Source organism: Cupressus sempervirens, chromosome 8 (genome assembly GCF_028749045.1).
Source record: "Cupressus sempervirens isolate cs-2001-9-10 chromosome 8, ASM2874904v1, whole genome shotgun sequence".
NCBI classification, from domain to species: domain Eukaryota; kingdom Viridiplantae; phylum Streptophyta; class Pinopsida; order Cupressales; family Cupressaceae; genus Cupressus; species Cupressus sempervirens.
Window position 1 is genome coordinate 243,639,859 of NC_143125.1, and position 22,791 is coordinate 243,662,649.

General features: G+C 35.0%; 1 protein-coding gene across 2 annotated transcripts in view; it reads right to left on the reverse strand.

The window, feature by feature from the left end:
• The window catches only part of LOC149542402 (DNA polymerase delta small subunit-like), a 121,882-nt gene that overhangs the window by 36,402 nt on the left and 62,689 nt on the right, over nucleotides 1–22,791 (reverse strand). For both annotated transcript variants that reach the window (XM_089797345.1, XM_089797344.1), the window contains one exon: nucleotides 16,247–16,353. In XM_089797345.1, coding sequence (XP_089653471.1) covers nucleotides 16,247–16,353 — 107 coding nt within the window. The remainder of the gene's footprint in view (nucleotides 1–16,246; nucleotides 16,354–22,791) is intronic.

The following is a 22,791-nucleotide window of genomic DNA, read 5'->3' on the forward strand; positions in this document are numbered from 1 at the left end:
TAAGAACATAATGTGTTCTATATCAATCCTTCCTAACTAAGAGGGAGTGTTAAGTTTGTAGTTACAGTCAAATTGATATGATCATGAGTTTCATTATTGATGGTAAATCATCATTAGATAAATATTCTTATATATGTGTGGTTATTTATACTATTAATATACTAACTAATGATGATTAACTATAAAGACATGTCTCTTCATGAGACATGTCTCCTCCTCTCATATTTATGAGTCCTCAAATCTGCATTTGGAAAGTACCTATAACAATGGCAGTATAATTACATTTGCAGAAATTGACCCATGTTACTCACCACATTGTACCATTTTATTGCATGAAATCGATCCTAGATGCGCCCATTTTAGCATAACTATTACAATCTCGAAAAAAAATTGTTCTAAAAAAATTAAGTCCAACTACTGCAAACTTATGAAAATGGGCATCAAGTTGCAAATACCATCATTGTCAACTATATGAGCAATTACGTAACTTAGCAGTTCTACAAAAAACTCCTTTACTTGAACAACTAATAATGACAATCTAGTGATATTTTCGTATGGCATTGTTTTAGTACATCACAATACTCAAAAAATTCTTAAAAGTCACCCTTTGCACACTATCCAAAGAATGACTTCCCAAATTTGATTTTGCATCTGTATAATTAGAAAAATGTTCCAGCACATGACAATTGAAGGTGCCAATCCTAGGGGTTCACCACTTAGTGTGTTGGTTAAGTGGTGGTGATGTTGTCCCCACCCAAGTTCAAACCTTTGTTGAGCCATTGTGATCTCTGGCATGTCCCTTCGATGATCCAATGCACTCACAAGCTCGAGCCTTGGCTATGTAATAAGTTGATTAGGTTGCCCATTTGTGGCCTGTAGTTGATAGCTCCAAGTCAAAAATATTTCACGCGGAAACGAAGGCATGTCGTGCCAAAGTCACTGATCACGTCAAAAGCTTTACCAAACACTTGAAAACAAAAATTATCCATCTTAGTATCCAAAAAAGAAACATTAATCAATTAGCACTACTTTTGGATAAGAATAATACTAGCATTTTGGATCAAATGCTATGATCCATCATCAAGGCAAAAAAAAAACAGGTTAAGAGAATGGAGAAGATAATGAAATATAAATTTTAATGTACTCATTCAAAAACCCATGGGAAATATTTAGCATCATCAATGTTTCATCATTACTTAGGTTCTACTTAACCAAGTCATTATACCCATCTTTGAACATCAAATCATAGTAATAACTATTCTTAAGCCAAGGTAATCCACCTTCCCTGACAACACCTTTCTCCTAAATGGCATACACTTATCCATCATCAACTAAGTACACATGATGACACCTTTTAATTTCAAATCTCTCACTTGAAATTATATCTTTTATCTTTGGCGTGAGTGCACCATACTCCCAACAAATCTCTTGCAAACAAGACAGACCTCTATTAGAATCAACATATGCAAACGTATTGCCGTCCCTATAAACAAATTGGCGAATGGACTAAAGAAAATCCTTATCGTAATTTTTTAGTCCATCATATGTCTAATTTTCCAAGGATCATTTCTCTTTTTTTAGGATATCAATAATCAGCTTAGAAATCACCTTCGACAATAATGTCATTGAACATTAAATCTTTTGATTCCCCCCCCCCCCCCCCCCCAATCAAAAGTGGCTTCCACAACATCGTTAGAGCACTTTCCAAGATATTTAACAAAGCCTTCTATTGTGTTATAAACACACACACCCTATTGCAAATGGCGCCCCCTCTCTTTTTCACTAACTCGCTTGGTGTTTAGCTTAGTTTGTCAAAGGTGTTGGTCCGTTTTGTTTAGCTTGGTAATATTTTGGTCTCCTAGCCCCCTAAGCCGTTGGGAAGGCTCGTGGTATGTTGTCAAGTCTAGGTGGACTTTTGATCAATTTAGGAAAGAAGTATGAAGTTGAAAGTTTTGATTGCGAAAGTTGGCAATTGATAGTGAAATTGTTGTCAAGTCTGGGCGGAATTTTGATCAATATAGGAAAGATGTACGAAGTTGTGATTGCGAAAGTTGAAAATAGACTGTGAAATTTTGAAATTTTCACTATGGGTAAGAATTGCAATAACATGTCACAATTTGGAATCAAGGTGTGCAATATGAGAGTTGAATGGAAATGTTGAGTGGAGATTAAAAAATCAAATTTTGCTAAGGAGAAAGAAAATTCCAAATTTAAAAAAGGAAACAAGAATTCCAAATAATAATAATAAAATCCTTCGAATTATGACTTAAAATCAACTTTTCCTCGATTATTTCCACCTCAAAATAAAGTTTCCACTTCCATTTCGACCTAAAATATTAATTTCCCTTCAATATTTGAATTTCAGCACAACAAGAAGGAAGACCCTATGCAGCATTGAAAAATCTACAAAACCATTTGGTCTGCCAACACAGTGATGAACAAAGATGAATGAGCCAAACAATTTTGAACCACGCTAAACAGAGTGGTCATAGACTAGTACTCTAATGTGGACAAAACTAATGTCACCATGTGGACAAATTTCAAAAAGGAATTCCAGACCAAGTTCTAATTACTACAAGATGACAACAAGATTGTGGCAGAAATCTAGAATACCAAGCTGGCCAAAGATGAGACCGTCAGAGCGTATGCTCAGGAATTGAAGGAGTTGTTGGGAAAGAAGGATTGTCAGCCAGTTGATGACCAAAGAGATGATGGTTCATTGAAGGGTTGAGACCCACATAGAAAAAGAAGATGAAAATTGATGCCCCATTATCTTACGCAGATGTGTACAATAGGGCAATGGACTTGGAGACCGAGAGAAAAGTTGCCAAGAAAAAGAAGCATGGGTCATAATCTAAGGATTATGATTCCTCGACATAAAGCAACAATGAGGAATCCAACAAGAAAGTGCAAGCCCTTCAGAAAGATATGCTAGGGATGATGCAAGAACTCAAATTAATGAAGGCTAGTACAAGCAAAAATGAGGATGGTGATTTGTGGTGTTCTAAATGCGAGGGCCACACCAAGGGCACATGCTCAAAGAAAACATTTGCCAAATTATGGGACATTCCACTAAGGGATGCCCATATAACATGAAGACACATGGCCAACAAGTGTTATTTACACAAGAGCCTTCCACATCCACAACAAAAATTAACCCTCGGCCAAGTAATGCTACGTCGTACTCTAGCGGCTATTGGAAAAGCTAGCATGGAGGAAGGAGTAATAATAATGATAATAACAATGACCATAATAGTGGGATCTGTATCCAGTGTGATTCAAAAGGACATTCAATGATCGAATGTCACGCATGCAACCAATGGGAACATTTTGCCCTTGACTATCCGAGGGAAGAAACACCACAACTTTTGTGCAGATGGTGCAAACCAAGAGAACATGAGGACGCCAATTATCTAAAGTTGGGTGTTAACTTGTTGAATATTGAGAAGGTGGGCATAGAGGAGTCGGCAATCACTCATGCACAAGCAAAGAAGGCCACATACCCCGATCCGTGTACAGAGAAGTAGAGAGTATGGGACGCCAAGGCCGACGTAGAAAAAGAAATGATGGTCGAAAGCGGGGAAATGCATGAAATGGCAAGGACTTCATTGCGGATGGAAGTTTTGGTCAAACTGAAAGATATCTTGGAAACTATACCACAACTATGCATGACACTTTTAAACATCGTAACAGTTTCAAACTGTATGACGTGTCGTGCAAACCACACAAAGGATTCAATCGACCCTCCACAGACCCGACTTTGTTGGTGGTCAACAACGGTAGACATCCCACAATGTGATGGTGATGGGTATTCTTTGCACTATTGTGACAGACAACATCGTTGACAAAGGGTCTGGCGTCAATGTGCTTCCTTAGGACACATGGGAGAAGTTGGGACAACCTACATTGTGGCCACCAACATTTTACTTGGTGGGTACGAACCAACATGACATCAAGTCAGTTGGGACATTAATGGCACAGAGGGTAATGATTGGCACTCAGCCATTTGTATTGGATTTTGAGGTGATCCCACTCAAAAATAAGGGCTAAGACGTTGCAATGTCCTTGCCAGGATATTAAATTATTTGTTATAGGATTTGCCTTTCAGACTTTTACAGGCCAAAGATTTATATTTCTTCATATCTCCATGATGGTTTTAAAAAGTTCTTTTTATTCCATATATATACTCTTTCATCCTAACAGTCCTGACTTTACATAAATAATAATTATATCATATCTCATAATATAATTACATTAATAATTATACATTAATAACATATATGATATATTATATTAGTAATATAGATTATATCAAATATATTAATATCAATATTACTATGTATAATATATTACTTTATAGATTTAGATTATTAATCTAAATATTATATAATATTTAATTCTCTTATTTTATATTAATATATTATGCACTGAATATAGTGAATTTAACATTATTAATATTTTATTATTATTTTATTTATTAATGTTGATAGGGATATCACAATCCTCACCTCCCAAATTTTACTAGTCCTCAAGCAAAAACCATTTATACGTGACTTTTGTAAAACCATATACGAAGCATATAATTGGATGCAAGAAGATTTAGTATACATCATAATGTATGAAAACACAAGACATATGCGAAGTAGACATATGGATGTATGAAAACATGAAACAAACTCATGAATGCATCAAAACACGAAAAAGACATGATGTAGACACATAATACATGCATTCTTGATTAATGCCTTACAGTCCACAAGAGTCAAGAAGATGATTTACAAAATTTCCTTCTTTGATAGAATCCTACAACCACAAGTGATCATTAGTACACATGTATATATAAGTTTCAAAGAAAATGTGAGTAAATATAATTTATTCCAAGCCAATCTTATACTTCTACACGAGGTGGTTTTCTTAAGGGGATGCTTGTTTTGTTAAATTGCACTTACTATCATTCTTTAGTTGAGAAGAACACTTCGGATGTAAACAGATTGCTTAGGCACCAAACTCAACAGTCTTCCTCAAGGTTTCTGTGGATCCAAGCCCACAATCCCATCTTGGAATGACCTCAAGCCAACTTGATCCCATCTTGGTCAAACCTCAAGGCAACTATAGGGATGCTGATCCTACCCATCTCGGAATAACAAATTGGTTGGACTAGCCTAAGTACACCTTTGTTCTCTCTCCTAAGGCTACCTTTATAGGTAAGTAAATTAAAAAGGTCATGTTATTTCCACTATGACTCTGGTCTAGAAGGAATGTTAAGATGCAATAGGTTGCCTTGACACCAAACTCAAAGGTCTTCCTCAAGGTTTCTATGGATCCAAACCCTTAATCCCATCTTGGAATAACCTCAAGGCAACTTGATCCCATCTTGGTTAATCCTCAAGGCATCTTATAGGGACGTTGGTCCTTACCCATCTCGGAATGATCTGTTGGCTGGATTTATACAGGCTTTTCACATATTGTATATCTATCCCTCCCAACCTAGATTTTATAATGGGTCCGAGTATGAATATTATTTAAATAAATTGATAAATAACATGCTTACCTCAACATGCATATGTCTTAACAGAATCTTTACTTCTGTGCTGGCGGAGTAATTTATGTCTGCTTGTATCAGACATACACCCTTTTGATACCACTGTGATATTCCCTATTAAATAAATCTGCATTTTCTTTTATTTTTCCTTATTCCTGAAAAATGGTCGTTCTCCTCTATTGAATCTTATATTCAAAAGAGTTTGGATGACATGCTATGCAAATATCAACTTCCTAACATTTATTGCAATGATAATAAAATGATGAAAATGATCTTTTCAAATCTGCAAATATTCTTTTCACAATGGCACACACGTCCCTTCGCATATTTGTCTATATATTTCTGTTCAAGACGTATTGGTCTTTTTCTTTATATGTGCACATTCTTCTCTTCTATCACTAAATTGACATTATATTTTCTTTTATATATGCAATATATTTTTCTATACATCTACCTCAATTTCTTCTAAAACCTTCTTGTACCAAAATAATATGAATTTTTGTCCTACACAAATTACTCCTCCCGTAATGGTGTAATCCCATCTTTCCTATTTGCATAGGGCTGCTTGCTGAAATATTATGAATTTCTAATCGTCCCATTGTTTTTTTATTTTCTTTACTTCTCTTCCATATATCTAAGTTTATATCCTTTCAACAAAGGTTCTTCTAGATTTATTTGTATGTGATATGGTTATTTCAAGTTTGTAATTGAGTGAACCAAAACCGAATCTTCAATTTAACAAAAAATTTAGTTTTTTAGTTTTTTATGTTTTTAGATCAGTAAAGGGTCGTGAGGCTAGAAGCATTCAATAGCATTTTAGGTTGTTCTCTTATTCTGTAATTGTACAGTTGTATCTTGATACTCATGTGAATGTCATTACATTGCTTACTGCGGTAAATGACTTTCACTGAATATCTTGTTTCTCTTCGTGTTGAATAACTTCTTAAGCTAATTCTGGCTGATTAGAATTACTCTGCAATTTTCTACTGATTCTAATTATCTTCTCCCTGTCTCTACTGAGAGAACTCCAGAGCGAATGAGACCCAAAGAACTTTGCTGATGACCACAGTTTTTCATATATAAACGCCTTTCTTGAATATTTAATCTTAACTATACATTTTTCATGGTCTTCATATGAGCTTTGGTTGTCGAAATCTGATTTGTTGTTCTTTATGGAAGTATTGTCATTGATGTCAAAGGAGTTCATGGACATGTATAAAACTACCAGCATCAACAATGTCAAAGGCACTTGGAAGAGTATAAAATATTATCACTAGTAACTAACATGTGAGAAGTCAACAGTGCTCAAGATGTCAAGAATAAACAAGATTGTGTAATCATCATCAACGTCACAGGACCAAAGCATGTGTGTACAAGAATCGTCAACAGTGATTGGGCAACACTAATAAATAGTGGATTGTGTGTCATTGATCATTTTGGAGCTAACAAGATCCACTTTATTTGTTTAATAAAATAAGAAGTTGTATAAAGATCTTGGAAGACCAATATGCAGCAAGTAAAATATTACATGCAAGCCCAATATAATTGAAGAAAAATATATATGAAGAATGATATATCATCAGTTTGAATTGAGCAGCAACAAGTGTCATATAATTCATACAAAGTGGAAGATTCAATATCGAATATCAAACAACTTAGAAATGAAGTTGATTACTATTCAATGTACTTGAGGAAAATGCAAACACACATATATTAGCAACCCACTAAAACAGAGATTTGTATGGATAGCTGTATGGTGTCAAAGACTACACATACATCACTGTCTGCAAAAGTATCAAATGATAGCCTCAATAATTCAGTTGTCGACTAGTATCAAACTAAAGACAGTAATATATGTGGTCAGTATTTGAGATAAATGTTGTGAATAAAACAGGGACAAGATAAAAGAAAGAAGTATAAAAGAATATATATATTCAGATTTTTAAAATTTGATATGTATATATATAGAAAGCAGTAAAGATTGAATAGAAAACATGTCGCAGTTATTTCCAAATATGAAAGTGAATTCATTGCCCGATGTTATCGGGAATATGTAGCCAAAACTGAATCGAAACCTATCAAGTTCAAATTGATGCCGCGGGAGCAATTTTGTAAAGAATTTAAATAAGTATCAGAACGTTGACTTCAGAGAAACGAAGAAGGAATACGTAGTCAAATCTACAGCAACCATAATCTATATGTGATAGGTGATGCACAGTATGTCAAAGACAAAAAGTTCGATAGAAGATATTATAGTATGTTTATAAATTCAAAACATCATTTATACTTTCACCTTGTGAGAACAGAAAAAGCATTGAGATCATGGCATCAAGCGGTTATAATATCCATTCATCATATGAGCGTTCAACACTGGAGTTTCCAGTCTACACAGAGATATCATATGGCAGACCATACAATGTTCAATATAATTTCCATGTTATGGAACACAAATACACGTCAGCCTGTCGATAAAAGGGTCAAGCAATTCACAATGAAGAAGTATGAGAGTTATCAATATAAATAAATAAAGGTCAAAGCAAATATGTAGAGTAATTTAAAGCCGTCAAGGATACTGAAAGGAATTTGAATAAAGTCTAAATTTATGCATATCAATTAGAAGTAAATCCGGCAAATATTTATGGGAGTTGTGCAAGATTCATACGGTAATTAAAAATGATATAAAGGCTAGAGCTCATGGGGGGTTTAATATAATTAAGAAGAATGCATTAAAAATAGTGATAAAGTAATACGGTGTAATTAAAAAGTGGAAAAGGCATGAGACGTCTCTTTTTCTAAGAGACATGACTTTAATTTGGAATGCATAGATATATATAGGAAATACAATATTTAAAAAGATAAAAACTGAGAATGAAGATGTGATTTGAATAAAAAGCAGTCAGATGTAAGAGGCAGAGAATGAGAAGAGAGCAGATTGAAAATAAAATATAATAAAAAGAAAAAGAATATGAGATGAGATGAGAAGTCAGTAGTCTGGAAATGAAAAGGAATACAAATATATATAATAATAAGTCTATTATTTAAAAAGGTAAGAAAACAGATTGAAGAACAGGAATATATATAACCAGATTTTCAATTTAAGATATATATTTATCAGAATATAAAGTGATGTGAAGAAAGTATATCAAACATATCAGAGAAGATTGTGGAAGAAAAGAATGTGAATAAAATATGAAAATGACTATTTGAATCAAGGAGGGAAAGTTGCAGTTTTATTGAAAATATAAAAGAAGAATTTGTGCAGAGACATATAAATATCAGACCAAAGAAGATGAATTAATTGTCCATCATCAGTTGAGTTAGCAACATTGAAAAGGTGGAAGAGATGTTTGTGCACAGTGGTTTGGTGCTCACGAAGACGTCAGTGGGGGTTGGTGCTTCCAATAGGTTAGAGCCTGCGAAGTGTGGGAGTTGGAGCTTCCAGTGAGTCAGTGCTCATAAACATAGAGGTTGGAGCCTATAGTAGGTCAAAGCCTACAATACATTGCAAAAGAATTTGTTGTCAGGGTTTTCTCCCTCATTGGGTTTCCACGTAAATCGTTGTGTATTTGTGTTCATTTGCATAATTGTCTATTTCAGCATCTAAGGTTATTAAAGCAATTGTATGGATAAGAAGTTTTAAATTGGCAAAATTATTATTATATTGATTCACCCCCCTCTCAGTATAATCGTCAGCTCTTCAGTTCTATATATTTATACATACGCTATGTTTTTGAAGGCCCAAGTAATAGTCTTTGCCAATGTCAAATGCTCAGAATTGACACTTAAAGAAGATTTTCAGAAATGACAATGATCACGATTAGAAATGCCACAAATTAATTTCCAATCTTCCGCGAACATCATTAATAGGTTACTTGAGATGTACAAATCAATAATTTATTTTGTCCAACTTAGAAATAGGTTCAATTATCTGGCCGCTGAAGTACGGAATTATATTATTCCTTCATTGCTGCCAATGGAAATATTTCCTTAGACTACAGGCCAACAATCATCTAAAAATAGGCAAGGCCCTATAATGTTAGCCCGATAATGTTAGTGTAACAGATATAAAGTATTCTCCACCTCTTAATAACTAGGTCCCAAACCCAAATCTTTAACCAAATCTTCATGGCTAGTACATTATATTTAAGCCTCAATGAATGATTTTTATCTTCATACGATAATGGCTAAACCACCAAATATTCTCGGCAGCCAAGGGTATTTCAATATTTGTTTTTGGACTATAGTATATTATGATTGTTCAAATTGCAAATATTTCTGGGACTTCCCGCCAAACTCTGAATTTCAGGCAATGAGAAGAAATGTGCTCACACTTATTACAAGATTTCTAAAGTCTTGCCAAGACTTGCATGAATTATTTTAAAAACTTGCAGCCTCATGTAACTCAAATATAAAGGCTTGCTAAAACAATAAACCATAGCTCTTGACCAATAATATTCTGTGCTGTGCATACACTTAAATTCGCCTAAACAATTCCTCAACATTGGTATAGACAAATATGTTGAAGTTTGCACATAGACTTCTAACATCATGCACTTGAAAAATCAAACTTAACAATTTCCTTGCAGATTTCCAAATTCTAATTGATATATCAAATCTGTAGAAAATCTTAATCCAGTAATTTTTTTCTTTATGAAATTCTTGAGACCTCACAGGCTAGCAAGATGCACCGCTCTCATACCATTTGTAATGTCCCCTACTAGGACATTAAATTATTTGTTATCGGATTTGCCTTTCAGACTTTTACAAGCCAAAGACTTATATTTCTTCATATCTCCATGATGATTTCTCGAAGTTTTATTATTCCATATATATACTCTTTCATTCTAACAGTCAGGACTTTACATAAATGATAATTATATTATATCTGATAATATAATTACATTAATAATTATATATTAATAACATATATTATATTAGTGATATAGATTATATCAAATATATTAATATCGATAGGCAAGAGCATTCAACACATCAGCAAATTATGAGCCTCTTATCTGAGGGGTCTTAAGTTCGAGTTTACTCAAGCTTAATAAATAATAAGAACAATTAATCACAACACATAATAATAAATAATCTTGGCTTCAGCCTTTTACCGATCAAACTATATATATATATATATATATATATATAATATGAGGAACCTTTACAAGTTGAAATATTAATAATAATTTCAAGTTACAAACCTTTGCAATGAGACAAACCCAAGAAACATCCCCAGGGGATATTCGCATCCTATTGGTAGCTGGAGTCATAATGGTACAAAAGAGATCGTACTAAATGAATAACTATGTCGCACAAGTCACTGGACATAGAACGTATATTTGATGTGGGTATTATTTTTACAGTGTAGACAAGTGAATGGGTTGCTCCCATAGTTATATCGCTGAAGGAGGCAAACCAAATTCGCATTTGTGTAGATTTTAGATGCCTCGATGTAACCACCATCAAAGACACCTTTCTAATCCCCTTCACGGGCAGTATCCTCTAAGAGATGGTAGGATAAAAAAATCTATACATTCATGGATGGATTTTCAGGTTAGAATCAAATATCCATTGCTGAGGAGGATAAATTGAAGACGACATTCGTAGTGGAGAAGGATGCCTACACATATAATAGGATGCCCTTTGGGCTCTAATGCACCATTGACAATCCAAAGGATAATCCTGCACATGTTTGATAAAATGTCTGTGGGAATTTCAAAGCATATTTGGACACACATTTGGAGGCTATCAAGGAGTGCATGGACAAATGCAGAGTGAGACTAGCATTGAACCCCATGACATGCAGATTCATGCTGCCATAGGGGAGGTTGCTAGGGCATATTGTGTGTCTCGCATGACTGAAGACGGACCCCAACAAAGTGTGGGTGATTATAGAAATGAAAGCGTCGATAGTCATCAAAGGGGTAAAGTCGTTCCTAGGCAGTGTAACACTGGTATTAGGGTACGTCAGGATGTCGGGATGAGTTTTCAGATGGGGGGAAAGGGCCTCAATTTCGGGATGGTGGGGGAACGATGGCAGGGGCAATGGGTGTTGTATACTATACATGTAGAACTTGGAATGCTAGTTATGAAATGATGTTTCAATATAACATACCAAATTGAAATACTTGAACATAGAAAAATCGCAACACTAAACAAGAACATTGAACATTTAACATAGTAACATTGCACATACTCAATAGTAGCATTCTAAAATAGAAATTCAAAGTACTCGTCCTAGCTACGGCATGGTTGCAGAATGGTGGAGGTGGGGACTCAAGTACTCAACACAAGGACCTCTCGAGGACAAGTACTTCGAGGTCTTTGGGAGAGTGTGAGTCTCGTCTTTGACTATTACTGGGGCACAAAGGGTAGTATAGGAGGTTTATCAAAAAACAATCCCAAGTATCGTACCCTTTGGATAAGTTGACACGGAAAGGAGAGTTATACACCTGGGGGATAAGGAGTTGAAGACGAGGCTGGTAGGTGGACTAATACTAGCATACTCCAACTAGGACAAGGAGTTTCATGTACATGTCGATGCATCCAGCTTTACAATTAGAGCCACACTGGTACAGGTGGGAGATCATGGGCTTAACCATCCGGTCTACTTAGACTTGTTGTCTAAGGCAGAGAATAATTAGAGCACAACAGAAAGGGAGGCCCTTAGAATGGTGCATGTCATTCAAAAAATTTCACACTATCTACTAGCTATGGCATTCACCTTCTATGTGGACCACCAGCCATTGATGTATTTGGTCAACAAACCCATCATCCAAAGTAGAGTAAGCAGATGGTTTCTATTGTTGCAAGAGTGTACTTTTACCATCATCATACAATGAGCAAAGAGCCACATTATTATTGACCAACTCTCCTACATCAAAGCTAGAGAACCACCAAAGGGGGTGAATGATGACTTCCTAGACACATGTTTCATATTGATGTATTTCCCACGTGGTACACAAGTATTGATGAATACCTATCTACATCCTAGTTCTCGAGACACATCACTATGAGAAAGAAGGAAGTTGGTCCTCAAGAGTAGGACATTCCAATTGATGAATGGGTTGTTTTACAAGATGGGACCAGATCAAGTATTACGAAGGTGTGTCATGGAAGAAGTCCCCAACATCCTTCAGGAAGCACATGAAGGCCCAGTAGGTGGACCCATGGGACCAGACACAACAACGAGGAAGATGCTACTTACAAGTTTGTGCTACTTACACATGCTAGGGACTTCATGCCTTGGAATCCCTCACAAGCACATTTGCTATTTGAGAGATGGAGACTCGACTTCATGGGGACAGTGAAGGCTAGTAGAACGAGATGATGTAGATATATCGTAGTGACAATGGAGTACCTTATCAAGCGGGTGGATGCACGGGTTTTGCACTCAAAGTTGGCGAAACTATCTAGTGATATGGTGCCTAAAGGTGGCATCATTTACTGCCATCCATTGTTACAATTTGTGGTTGATTTTGCAGAAGTTTTTCTAGCGTCTGGTTCAAATGTTAATTTGCAAAGATTTCAGCATTTGTTTCAGCAGTAGGTTGCCAGGACAGTAGGTTAATTATTAAGAGCAGATCGCAGCTCTAATTTGTACCTGTGTACATTATACATATTGCTGTGTCATTACATAGAGGGACAGCTTCATGGTTTGTTGCCAGCGACATTAAATTGGATGTCATTTCAGTAGGGTAGGCACAGTATGTATTGAAGGCGCCATCTCATCATTAAGATCAGTGTGGACTCCCTGGAAATGACATTCTCTGAGGGCTGCAATCTTTCCACAGGAGAATTTCTACATTAATTCCAATTCAGTCCTCCAAGTTCCTTAGACTGTGTTTAATAATTGTTGATGAACATATTTGGCATTTGTTACTAGGATTTATTTGGTTGCACAATAATTGTTTGACGAAATGCCTTTGCTGTAGCTATTCATTTTCAGTTTAAAATAAATCAATACTATGCGTAGCAAGTGTTTGTGAAAAATTCCATCGGCTGTAGGTGCATAGTTTACATGTAAAATCATATGTCTGCATTCAAAAAGTACAAAGGATTGCATTTGCATTCTAGGTTTTTGCCTGGATATTTTGATAATCATTTTCAAGCATTTAAACTTCATTTACAATCATTCCAAGCAAGTAAAAACAATCTGAAAATAAAAGACAACGAGATAGAGCTTGCATGCACAGTAGTTGACAAAATGTCAAACATCAAAAAGTGAAGCAGTCAGGTGTTTGTCAGAGTTAGAACTAGTAGGGGTTCTTACATTCATAGATAAGTTCTCTTAAGAAGGCATCACTTCCATCACTATCCTTAAGCAACCAAAGAAAACTCTCACCAAAGCTCCATCACATCCTAGTTGTTATTCTTCTTTTACACAACACACTTAATCATGACATTGTATTAGAGAGGGCAAAAATGTTGGCACCGAAATTCCATATTAAACCTTTATCCCAATCAAATAAAAAATCACATCATGTAGTCAAATCCCCATGACCTAATGTCCCCTACCCATATAAATAATCCTATTATTTAGTTTGTCCCCTTTCCATCTCACATAATTATCTATTTTCTACCTCATATGGCTAAACTAATAAAATATTATTATCATTTAACTATGGATATCTTCTCTCAACAAACTTCCAAGAATGAAGGGGATCCTAAATAGACTTGCCCCCCACATTCCTCATGTTGCAACAACTTAAATTTTTTATTAAGTGCATCGTAACTCTTCACATTCCAACAATCTCCATCATGACCCTCCATTCTGTCGTTAATCCTAGGGAAATCTTCTCATTTGTCATGTGCCATTGATCTTGCCATCACATCTTCACCATTCATTGCCTCTCCCAAAAATCTATAAATTGAAGCATCCTTGCATCCTTTTCATCCATTCCATTTGAGCTAACATTATACTCTCAATTTAGGTACTCCTTTTGTGCAACAAGGGCATCCACATTTCAATCATTGCCAGAAAATTTTGAATTTACAATGAAGTTCATTGGTAAAGTTGTTTAAATTTCTTGTGTTATTCCTTTGTTTTGAACTCATATGTATGCTCTATGTGAGGTTTGCTTTGGTTTGAACAGGAACTTTCATTTGCATTGCATTGCAAACTAATGCTTACACTAAACATTTTGATATTTCAAAAGGAGCAACATTGTTTATTGTTCCATCATATTGAAGCTGTAACAAATAAATGCCACAATGAGCGATATTGGGAAAGGCATGTTTTCTAGATGGACTATCTTTACCAATTTTTGCAAAAAAATAAAATGTTCAATTCGACAATCTCTAGCTTTCACATATCTTAAAGATTTTAACTTGTATACAACAAACTAATATGCGAACATATTGAGATTAAAATATTTATTCAGGTCCACTAAATAGGCACTCAACATCTATGGGTTGTGATTGGTCTAAAAGAGTAAGGCAGTGTAAATGCAACTCCAAAAGAAAAATTCAATAAATTGAAAACAAACACTTAAAAGGCTTATATAAATGATTGCTTGAACAAAAATACAACAGATGGTACCTGAAGAAGGAAGGGGAACTGCATAGAAACTAATTAATCATGGTCCAGTACTAATGTTCAAGAGTAAAGCCAAACATAAAAAGTTAGTGTCTCTAAACAGGCAGTTGCAAAACTGCCTGTCTCAAAAATAAGGAAGAGAACAGCTTGTTTAAAGCTTCATTGTAGATGGTTTCCAATCTGCTGTTTTCTAGACAAGTGATTGTCAATTCGCCTTGGAGCTAATAATAAGAAACATAACTAGCCTACAGCTTTCTAGCCCTATCCTATTCTATCTACTCTAGGAATATACTTGGCAAAGGTAACTTCCTAAGATACTAAAACGATAAACAATACAACCATTTCCTGGCAAAAATGGGGCTTGTGGCCATTTAAAGATTAATAGATTTAACAAATAATAAAAACAGATTAGTACAGAACTCTGTGGTAAGGAGCTGCTGTATGTCTAGACTTAAACTGTTAAGCAGACCAAATGTCACAGCATTCCCAATACAACTAAACCCTCAAGCAGCTAGCCTCATTAAAGAAGGGAACACTAAATCTAGAATCATCATATGTTTTCTGACCTGAGAAGCAAGTTAACTGAAAGAGATGTTATTGTGGTAGACAAAGAACAAAGAAAACTGTTCTAAGAAAAGGGATCATGTAACTGTCCTTTTACAGAAAAAGCCTTGGACTAAAATTAACCTGAAGATGAACAAGAAAACTTGTGCTGTAACCCAATCTCCATATTCCAACTACAAATTAGACTATCAAATGCCTTGTTAAATCAAGACCCTGGGTTAACAACTCAAGTACAAAACTAATAATTAAAGCAAAAATAGATGCATTAAACTTATGTGCCCCTTATTTGAGCTGCCAGTTGTCATTAAAAAACATCATTGCATAATCATCCCAAGCACAATAAAATGCCATGACATATACATTGTGGATTAAAAATAGGGCTTTGTTAAATTCAATTTAATTTATGGAATAAAAGAAGATGATCCGAGTAATATGAGCCAGAAGATAGAAGCAAGAAAGTCAAGTGACAGAAGATGCCTTTGTTTTCATGTGAATTGACCAATTTTCTAAATCTCTCTACACTAAAGGATTATTTTTTAATTAAACTTTAATGAACACAAAGGAAATGTTAAATCCCCAAATCAGTTCCAATGTCATACCTCCTTTGAATACTCATCCAAAATTGAAGGCTTGAGCTGCATTTGTTTGTACAGAGTTCCAACTATCACACAGTCTTTGCCATCTTCAAGTCCTAAAACTGTACACACTACATAATAACAACAAAGAACATAGAAATGTAGATATCAATGAACCTGAACGAATATTTTCATTGTGAAATCACGCACAAAAATAAGCTCAATTTTCCGCATCTCTCCTGGAGTATATTCAATACTCATTATGCAAAAAAAAACTTTTAATTTATCTTCTTTAACTCCCATGGAAAATGTTGAAAATAGTAGTACTTCAGTAAACACTAGTAAATTAAAATAACATTAAAAAAAAAAATCTTTTTGTAGGCAATTTTGTATAAAATAGAGAAAGTGCAATGAAAATTTCAACAATCAAATATACAGAACAGACTTCAAAGGATTATTAATGACGTCCAAAACAAGATATTGTGGGAACTAAGCATTGAGTTTGAAATTATATTCTTTATTCTATGCAGATTTATTTACTTTTGAAATGATGTTCCTCCAAGCATTTGTTTCCTAATTTATCCTATTCAATTGCTTCTGTTTGTTAGTAGAATTATTATCCGTTGCTATGGTGACACGTATATGTGCCCACCATATACATCTGAAACAGTGTAAGAGGAAAAAATTAAATTCAAAAATGTTATAAATTCATCAAGCAATACTTGAGCTGCAAGGTATAATCCCAATAACAATTAAAATAAATTAATATTCAGAGCAAGGCTCTTTCTGCCTCCCTAACGTTTTCGCTTTAATTCAATCATGCTGATGTGCAAATATCAGATATAAAACAGCCTTATCACCATCTCCATAAGCTGCATATGCTGCAAAAGTGTCCTTACCTTACCTACAAATTAGCTCAAAGTGAGAGCCCAATGTTGGCACCATATATGCCACTCCCATTATTTGTATGATAGTTAACTAGTGTAAGTGTAAAGAGATATGAATCTAGTATGCAGAATTTTCAATGTTGTTCTATCAAGTTTTGATTATCATGTTACATAACTCAGTTGAGCAGAGATTAAGAAGGTGTACATATATAATGCTTCAGTTTAACAATTGTCCTGATTTAAGTTGAAGCTTTCAGAAGTTTGCCTGAAAAACAACTAAATTTGCTTAGAAACTGATTCACACCCACACCTCCCCCCACTTCCCCCAACCCCGCAATGTCTACATCACTCCAACAGACCTCTCATTAACTTGTAATGATATTACTATTTATCTATTTTCTGATTTTTTTATTTATTTTTTTATTATTATTATTTACTATTAAATCCTATTTCAGAAAGGGAACATTACATGAATATGCAAAGTTTAAAAGCAACTTTTTTTTCTATTTGAAATAAAATTCCTCCAAAACCAATTTGAAAGCAACTTGAAATTCTCATAGAACTTGAAACCTTTTTGTGTTCTCCAATAGAAAATTTAAAACTTACTTTATATTTTTCCTTATTCCTCCTAGAGATCCCCTTTTGGAAGCATAATATAAGCTCAACAAAATAAATATTTCTCCTCTTCCTTAGGCATCCATTTTGGATGTAAAATGGCCCCTTTTTTAACACATTCATATTACAAGGAAACGGGGAATATTTTTTTAAAAACACTTTATAAAACTTAGTGAATAAAATAACATAAATCTCTTATGAAAGCAATATAAGTACGTCCAGCTGAAACCCAATGAACCAAATTAAGAGATGAATTGAGAATATGACCAAATGCTAAAAATAGCAATGTTCCCCAAAAGTCCCGGAATTGAAGATGCTCCACACCAAAGCTGAGAAAAAACTAAAGCTATTACTAGATGCCGAAAATAGTGATTATTATATATACTAACTGCTAAAAATAATAATCCAGTCAATACTCCCAAATGACCAATCGGTGGACAAGTCAACACTTCCTAAAATGGAAACTTGTTAAAAATATTAAGTCTTGGACAAGTTTGTCTAAAATCACTCAAAATTTGAAGCGTTGTTCACCTCCATTGATCCATCTTAACACATCCAATCTTCCCCTGATCCTACTTACACTAACCCAGAAAGCCAACACTAGCAATGCTGCAAGAGAAACTGAAAAAGGGGACATTACATGGAATTGATCATGACTATGAACCACCTGCTGATCATGAGAATAGGAGTGCAAGTACCGCTGCCAATGCTAGCAGCAGTGCCACCATCAACGGCACTATTTGTTATTCTAATTTACCACGGCATATTAAGGATGATGATTTTTTTATGATCCCTCTGATAATTCAGAAGTGATGGTTGATTTTTGACACTTGACATTGTTAAAACTAGAGCCCAAAAAACTATGAAGATAACCAGCAATAAGAAAGAGAGAAAACTGAGACAAGGAACACGAGAATTATCCTGGGAAAACTCTTCGAGAATCAAGGAAAAAACCCAACAACACAACACAAATATATCTTTATTGATAATGAAAAGTTCAAGAGTACAATATCCTTTGCGTGATGCAAATATATAACAATAGGAGAGACTCTTCACATTATAACGAAAGGTCTCTTGAGATTCTCATAACTTCTATAATAAATTATAACTCTTCGAATATTCATTCCTCAATGCATATGAATGACATGTGTCATTTACAAATTAAACTTAAGTGACCTTTTCAGCTGAAGATGACAATAACGGTAATAACGTTCAAATTTTGAGAGATAAAGATCTCTATCGCAGCTACAAACTTCAACACTCCCTCTTAGCAAGAGAGAGAGCTTTAGCTGAACAATCACACAAAACTGCAACCAAAAAAATGTCAATGATAAATTTTGATCATACAAATTCAAAACATAAGTCATGGATTTACTCAACATGAAAACTTATAACCATTACTCATTGTTAATAATCATGGAATCACTCAACACGACAGATTTGTAAGACTCACAACTAAGCCTTTAACCACGAATTCTCTCAACGTGAATTGTCATGGAATCTCTCAACATGACATCCAACTCTCACCACAAAATCTCTCAACATGATGACATCATGGACTCTCTCAACATGATGTTCATGGATTCTCTCAACATGATGACATCATGGACTCTCTCAACATGATATTGTTATGTACCCATTTTGAAGGCAATTTGATTTAATTAATTTAATTAATTAAGTTGTCCAAAATAATGAATATTTTATGAGGATGACTAATTAATTATTTTATTTAAATAAATAAGTGATATTAAGTTAATTATTTATAAAGTTATCAAATAAATAAATATTAAAACATAATTTTATATTTAATTAATTTAATAAAGTGACTTGAATTATGAAATTTTTTTATAAAGTCACTTAATAGATAAAATAAAATAATGTTCTAGAAGTTTTTGGAGAAAGTGGAGAAAAAGAATAAATAAGCACCCCGGGCTTCATTCTAATGATCCAGTTGTTTATTTCTCTCTTGACATCAAATTGTGATTCAGTTACATAGTCTATTGTGGAGCCAAGTGGTTTCAGATAGTCAGTTGATCTTTGGGAACGAAAACTCCCTTGGATTAGCATAATTGAGGAAGTGAAGTATCTTCTGAAGGGTTGCACATTTGGAGGTGATACTTCGGTCACTTCAGCTAGGGCATCATTGGGCCTAAGGCCATTTTCAGCATTTTAACATTTCAGAAGGCATTTTTAGCAGGGCCAAAATTATTGGAGGTCATTTCTAGCAGTCCGAAAAAAGTAGGCCAAAAAAGCAGAACCGAAAAAAAAGCAGGCCACAGAAGCAGTCTGAAAAAGCAGCTCTGAAAAAAGCAATCCGAAAAAGCAATTCGAAAAAAAAAGCGGATCTGAAAAAAGCAGTTTGAAAAAGCAAAACGAAAAAAGCAAATCCGGAAAAAGCAAGTGGAAAAAACAGATCAGAAAAAAAAACAAAGCAGAAGGGGCAGCATTTAAAAAAATTATTACAGCCATCTACAATCAGGTTCTTCACTTCTCATTTGGCATATTTTCTGAGCAATGTAGGTTTTTAGCTGAGTACAAAATATAGCTTCAGCACTTCACTATTTCACATTGTACTTGTCTTTGTTTGCCATTTGGCATTATTGGTATCAAAGGAAGGCTAGGATTTTGCAATTGAAAGAGCATTGTAATTTTTAGACTATCTATATTGCAAACCTAGAGTTTGATGATCAGCTTATTAGTTTGCATGCCAATTGTTTGACAAAATGTAAATTGGCTGTAAGTTCTCTTTTTGGCATAAATAATGTTATAATTTTGCATACTAAATGTTTATATTAATGACATTTGGTTGTAAGTGCATTAATGCCATCTTAGGTTGCATCCAAAGTATTTGTCATAATCACTAGTTGTTGTAGCTGCATATTGCAAGTAGTTCAGTCTCATATTTGTATTGAATATTGTCAAAATTAGCTGCATATTCATGTTAGGTCATTGTTTAGACAATCTGGAGTTTTTTTTGAAAGCATTCTCTTTGATGCAAATCGAAACAAGAGTCATTGCAGCAATCTGAAAAGTTATATCAGTCATATGACCCCTTGTATGCAAAGTGTTTGACAAAATTCTTCGAGCCTTCAATCGGCATTTTAAGGTCGGAATTGAGCAGGATTATTACAATGGTATCAAATTGCAAAGTGTTTGATGAAATGTCAAACAACTGAAGTATAAAGATTTTTGGTGTTTGAAGGAGTTATAACCTATTGGGGTTATTAGTGGCCTTTATAGTAAGGGTTATTACAGTGGTATCAGAGCGGTTTCCTGCCAGCCTAATTGGGTTATTTCAGATTGAATTCAATTATCAGTATGGCTTTAACAGGAGACAAGGATTTGGAAGAAAGAATGCACAATGTAAAGAAGAAATTAGATTGTCCATTTCAGCAAACAGAGGACCTTCTAAGAACTTTGGAGGAGTTGGAAACTTATTTAGGCAAGTTTGATCAGTCAAGACCCGATGCTATGCAAACAGCTTTATCTCCAGCATTTGGTTCGTTGGTTAAGCCCCGATTATTGAGACATCATGATGAGGTAATAAGACTTACAGCTCTCTCTTGCATTAGTGAAATCATGAGGACAATAGCTGGCCTTGATTCTTATGACGATCAAATTATGAGAGAGATACTTCATGACATGGTAAAAAGCTTCGAAAAGTTGGACAACATCCGAGACCCTTATTTCACACAGAGGGCGAGATTACTTGAAGTATTTGAGAGGTGTAGATTTGAAAATATTATGCTGGCAATAGGTTGTATTGGTGACATTGGCAAGATGTTTAATACATTTTGGAATATTATGGACGAGTTTCATCCCAGTAGGGTAATGGCATCAATGCACTCCATCATGTTCACAATCCTGTTTGAGGAGGAGGATGAAATTTCTAAACTTTTGGCAAAAGACTTATGGTATGTTTGGACAAAAGAGAGGAATTTGTCACCTATGGCACATACGTGGTTAAAGAGCCTGATTGATAGGCCTAAGGATCGTACCTTCCCTATGACAAGCAGAAACTTGTATGAGGAGTTTAACAAACATGCGGATTCGATACAAGGAGACATTAGCACATCTTCAGGTAATGGTTTATTTGCATCATCTTCACAGGTAGAAGGGGTTACAGATGTTGTGCAAGTTGAGCCAGCTGCATCAGAAGGTGATATCACAAGCACACCGAATTGCGTGATTGACACAGATAGTGATTACAGTACAATTGGGCTGGATGAAGTTACAGCAGTTGAGGATACTGTCATGTTTGAGGATAGTACAGTTGATAAAAAAGTGAGCATTCAAGACTTTGCAAAAAATGACTATCAAGCACAGTTTGATGCTTCTTCACATGAGATAGAGGCTAGTAGCTCTTCACTTGGTTTGGCAAGCCAGTTGAAGACAAAGGACAAGGATATTGTCACGGCTTTATCTCATCATGTCAGTATGCATGGATTGATTGAGAATCACATTTGGATGATTCAAGTGCAGGAGAGACAAAAAGGAGTCACAATAAGTTCTTCTTGTGTTGACTTACAGGCGATTAGGGAAGGAATGGGAACGACGAAGTTGAGTTATTTACATCTTCTATCAGATCGTGACCATCTTCTTAGCTTTGTCGGAGACTATTTAGATGCCTTGAGGAGGAAGGAGGAGGAAGTTGACAGGCTTTCTCGCGAACTTGAGGACACTTGAGCTTCTTTGGTGAATACTCCATTGGCATTACAGGACTGGGAGAGACATGGGGATAAGCATGGCATGGAGTTGAGTTTAGTTTCATCTTGCACTCCTAATACTCAGCTTTCTGCGGCACGTAAATCATGTGGTCGTTGATAATGTTGTGAGTTCATCTTGCATTCACATCCAGGATACAAGGACAATGTCAAACAGGTATGTGGAGTTAGTTGGTAGTGGTCATATTACTCAGGTGAGGAGTTTGCTTGAGTTACTAACTGATTCTAGTTTACGGATATGGACTCGAGATTGTTATATTGGCGTTTGGGATTCAGTTGACTGGAGATCTTTAACACTTTTTGGTAGCAGTGATTGTTTGGGTGCTATCATGGATTTGATTAG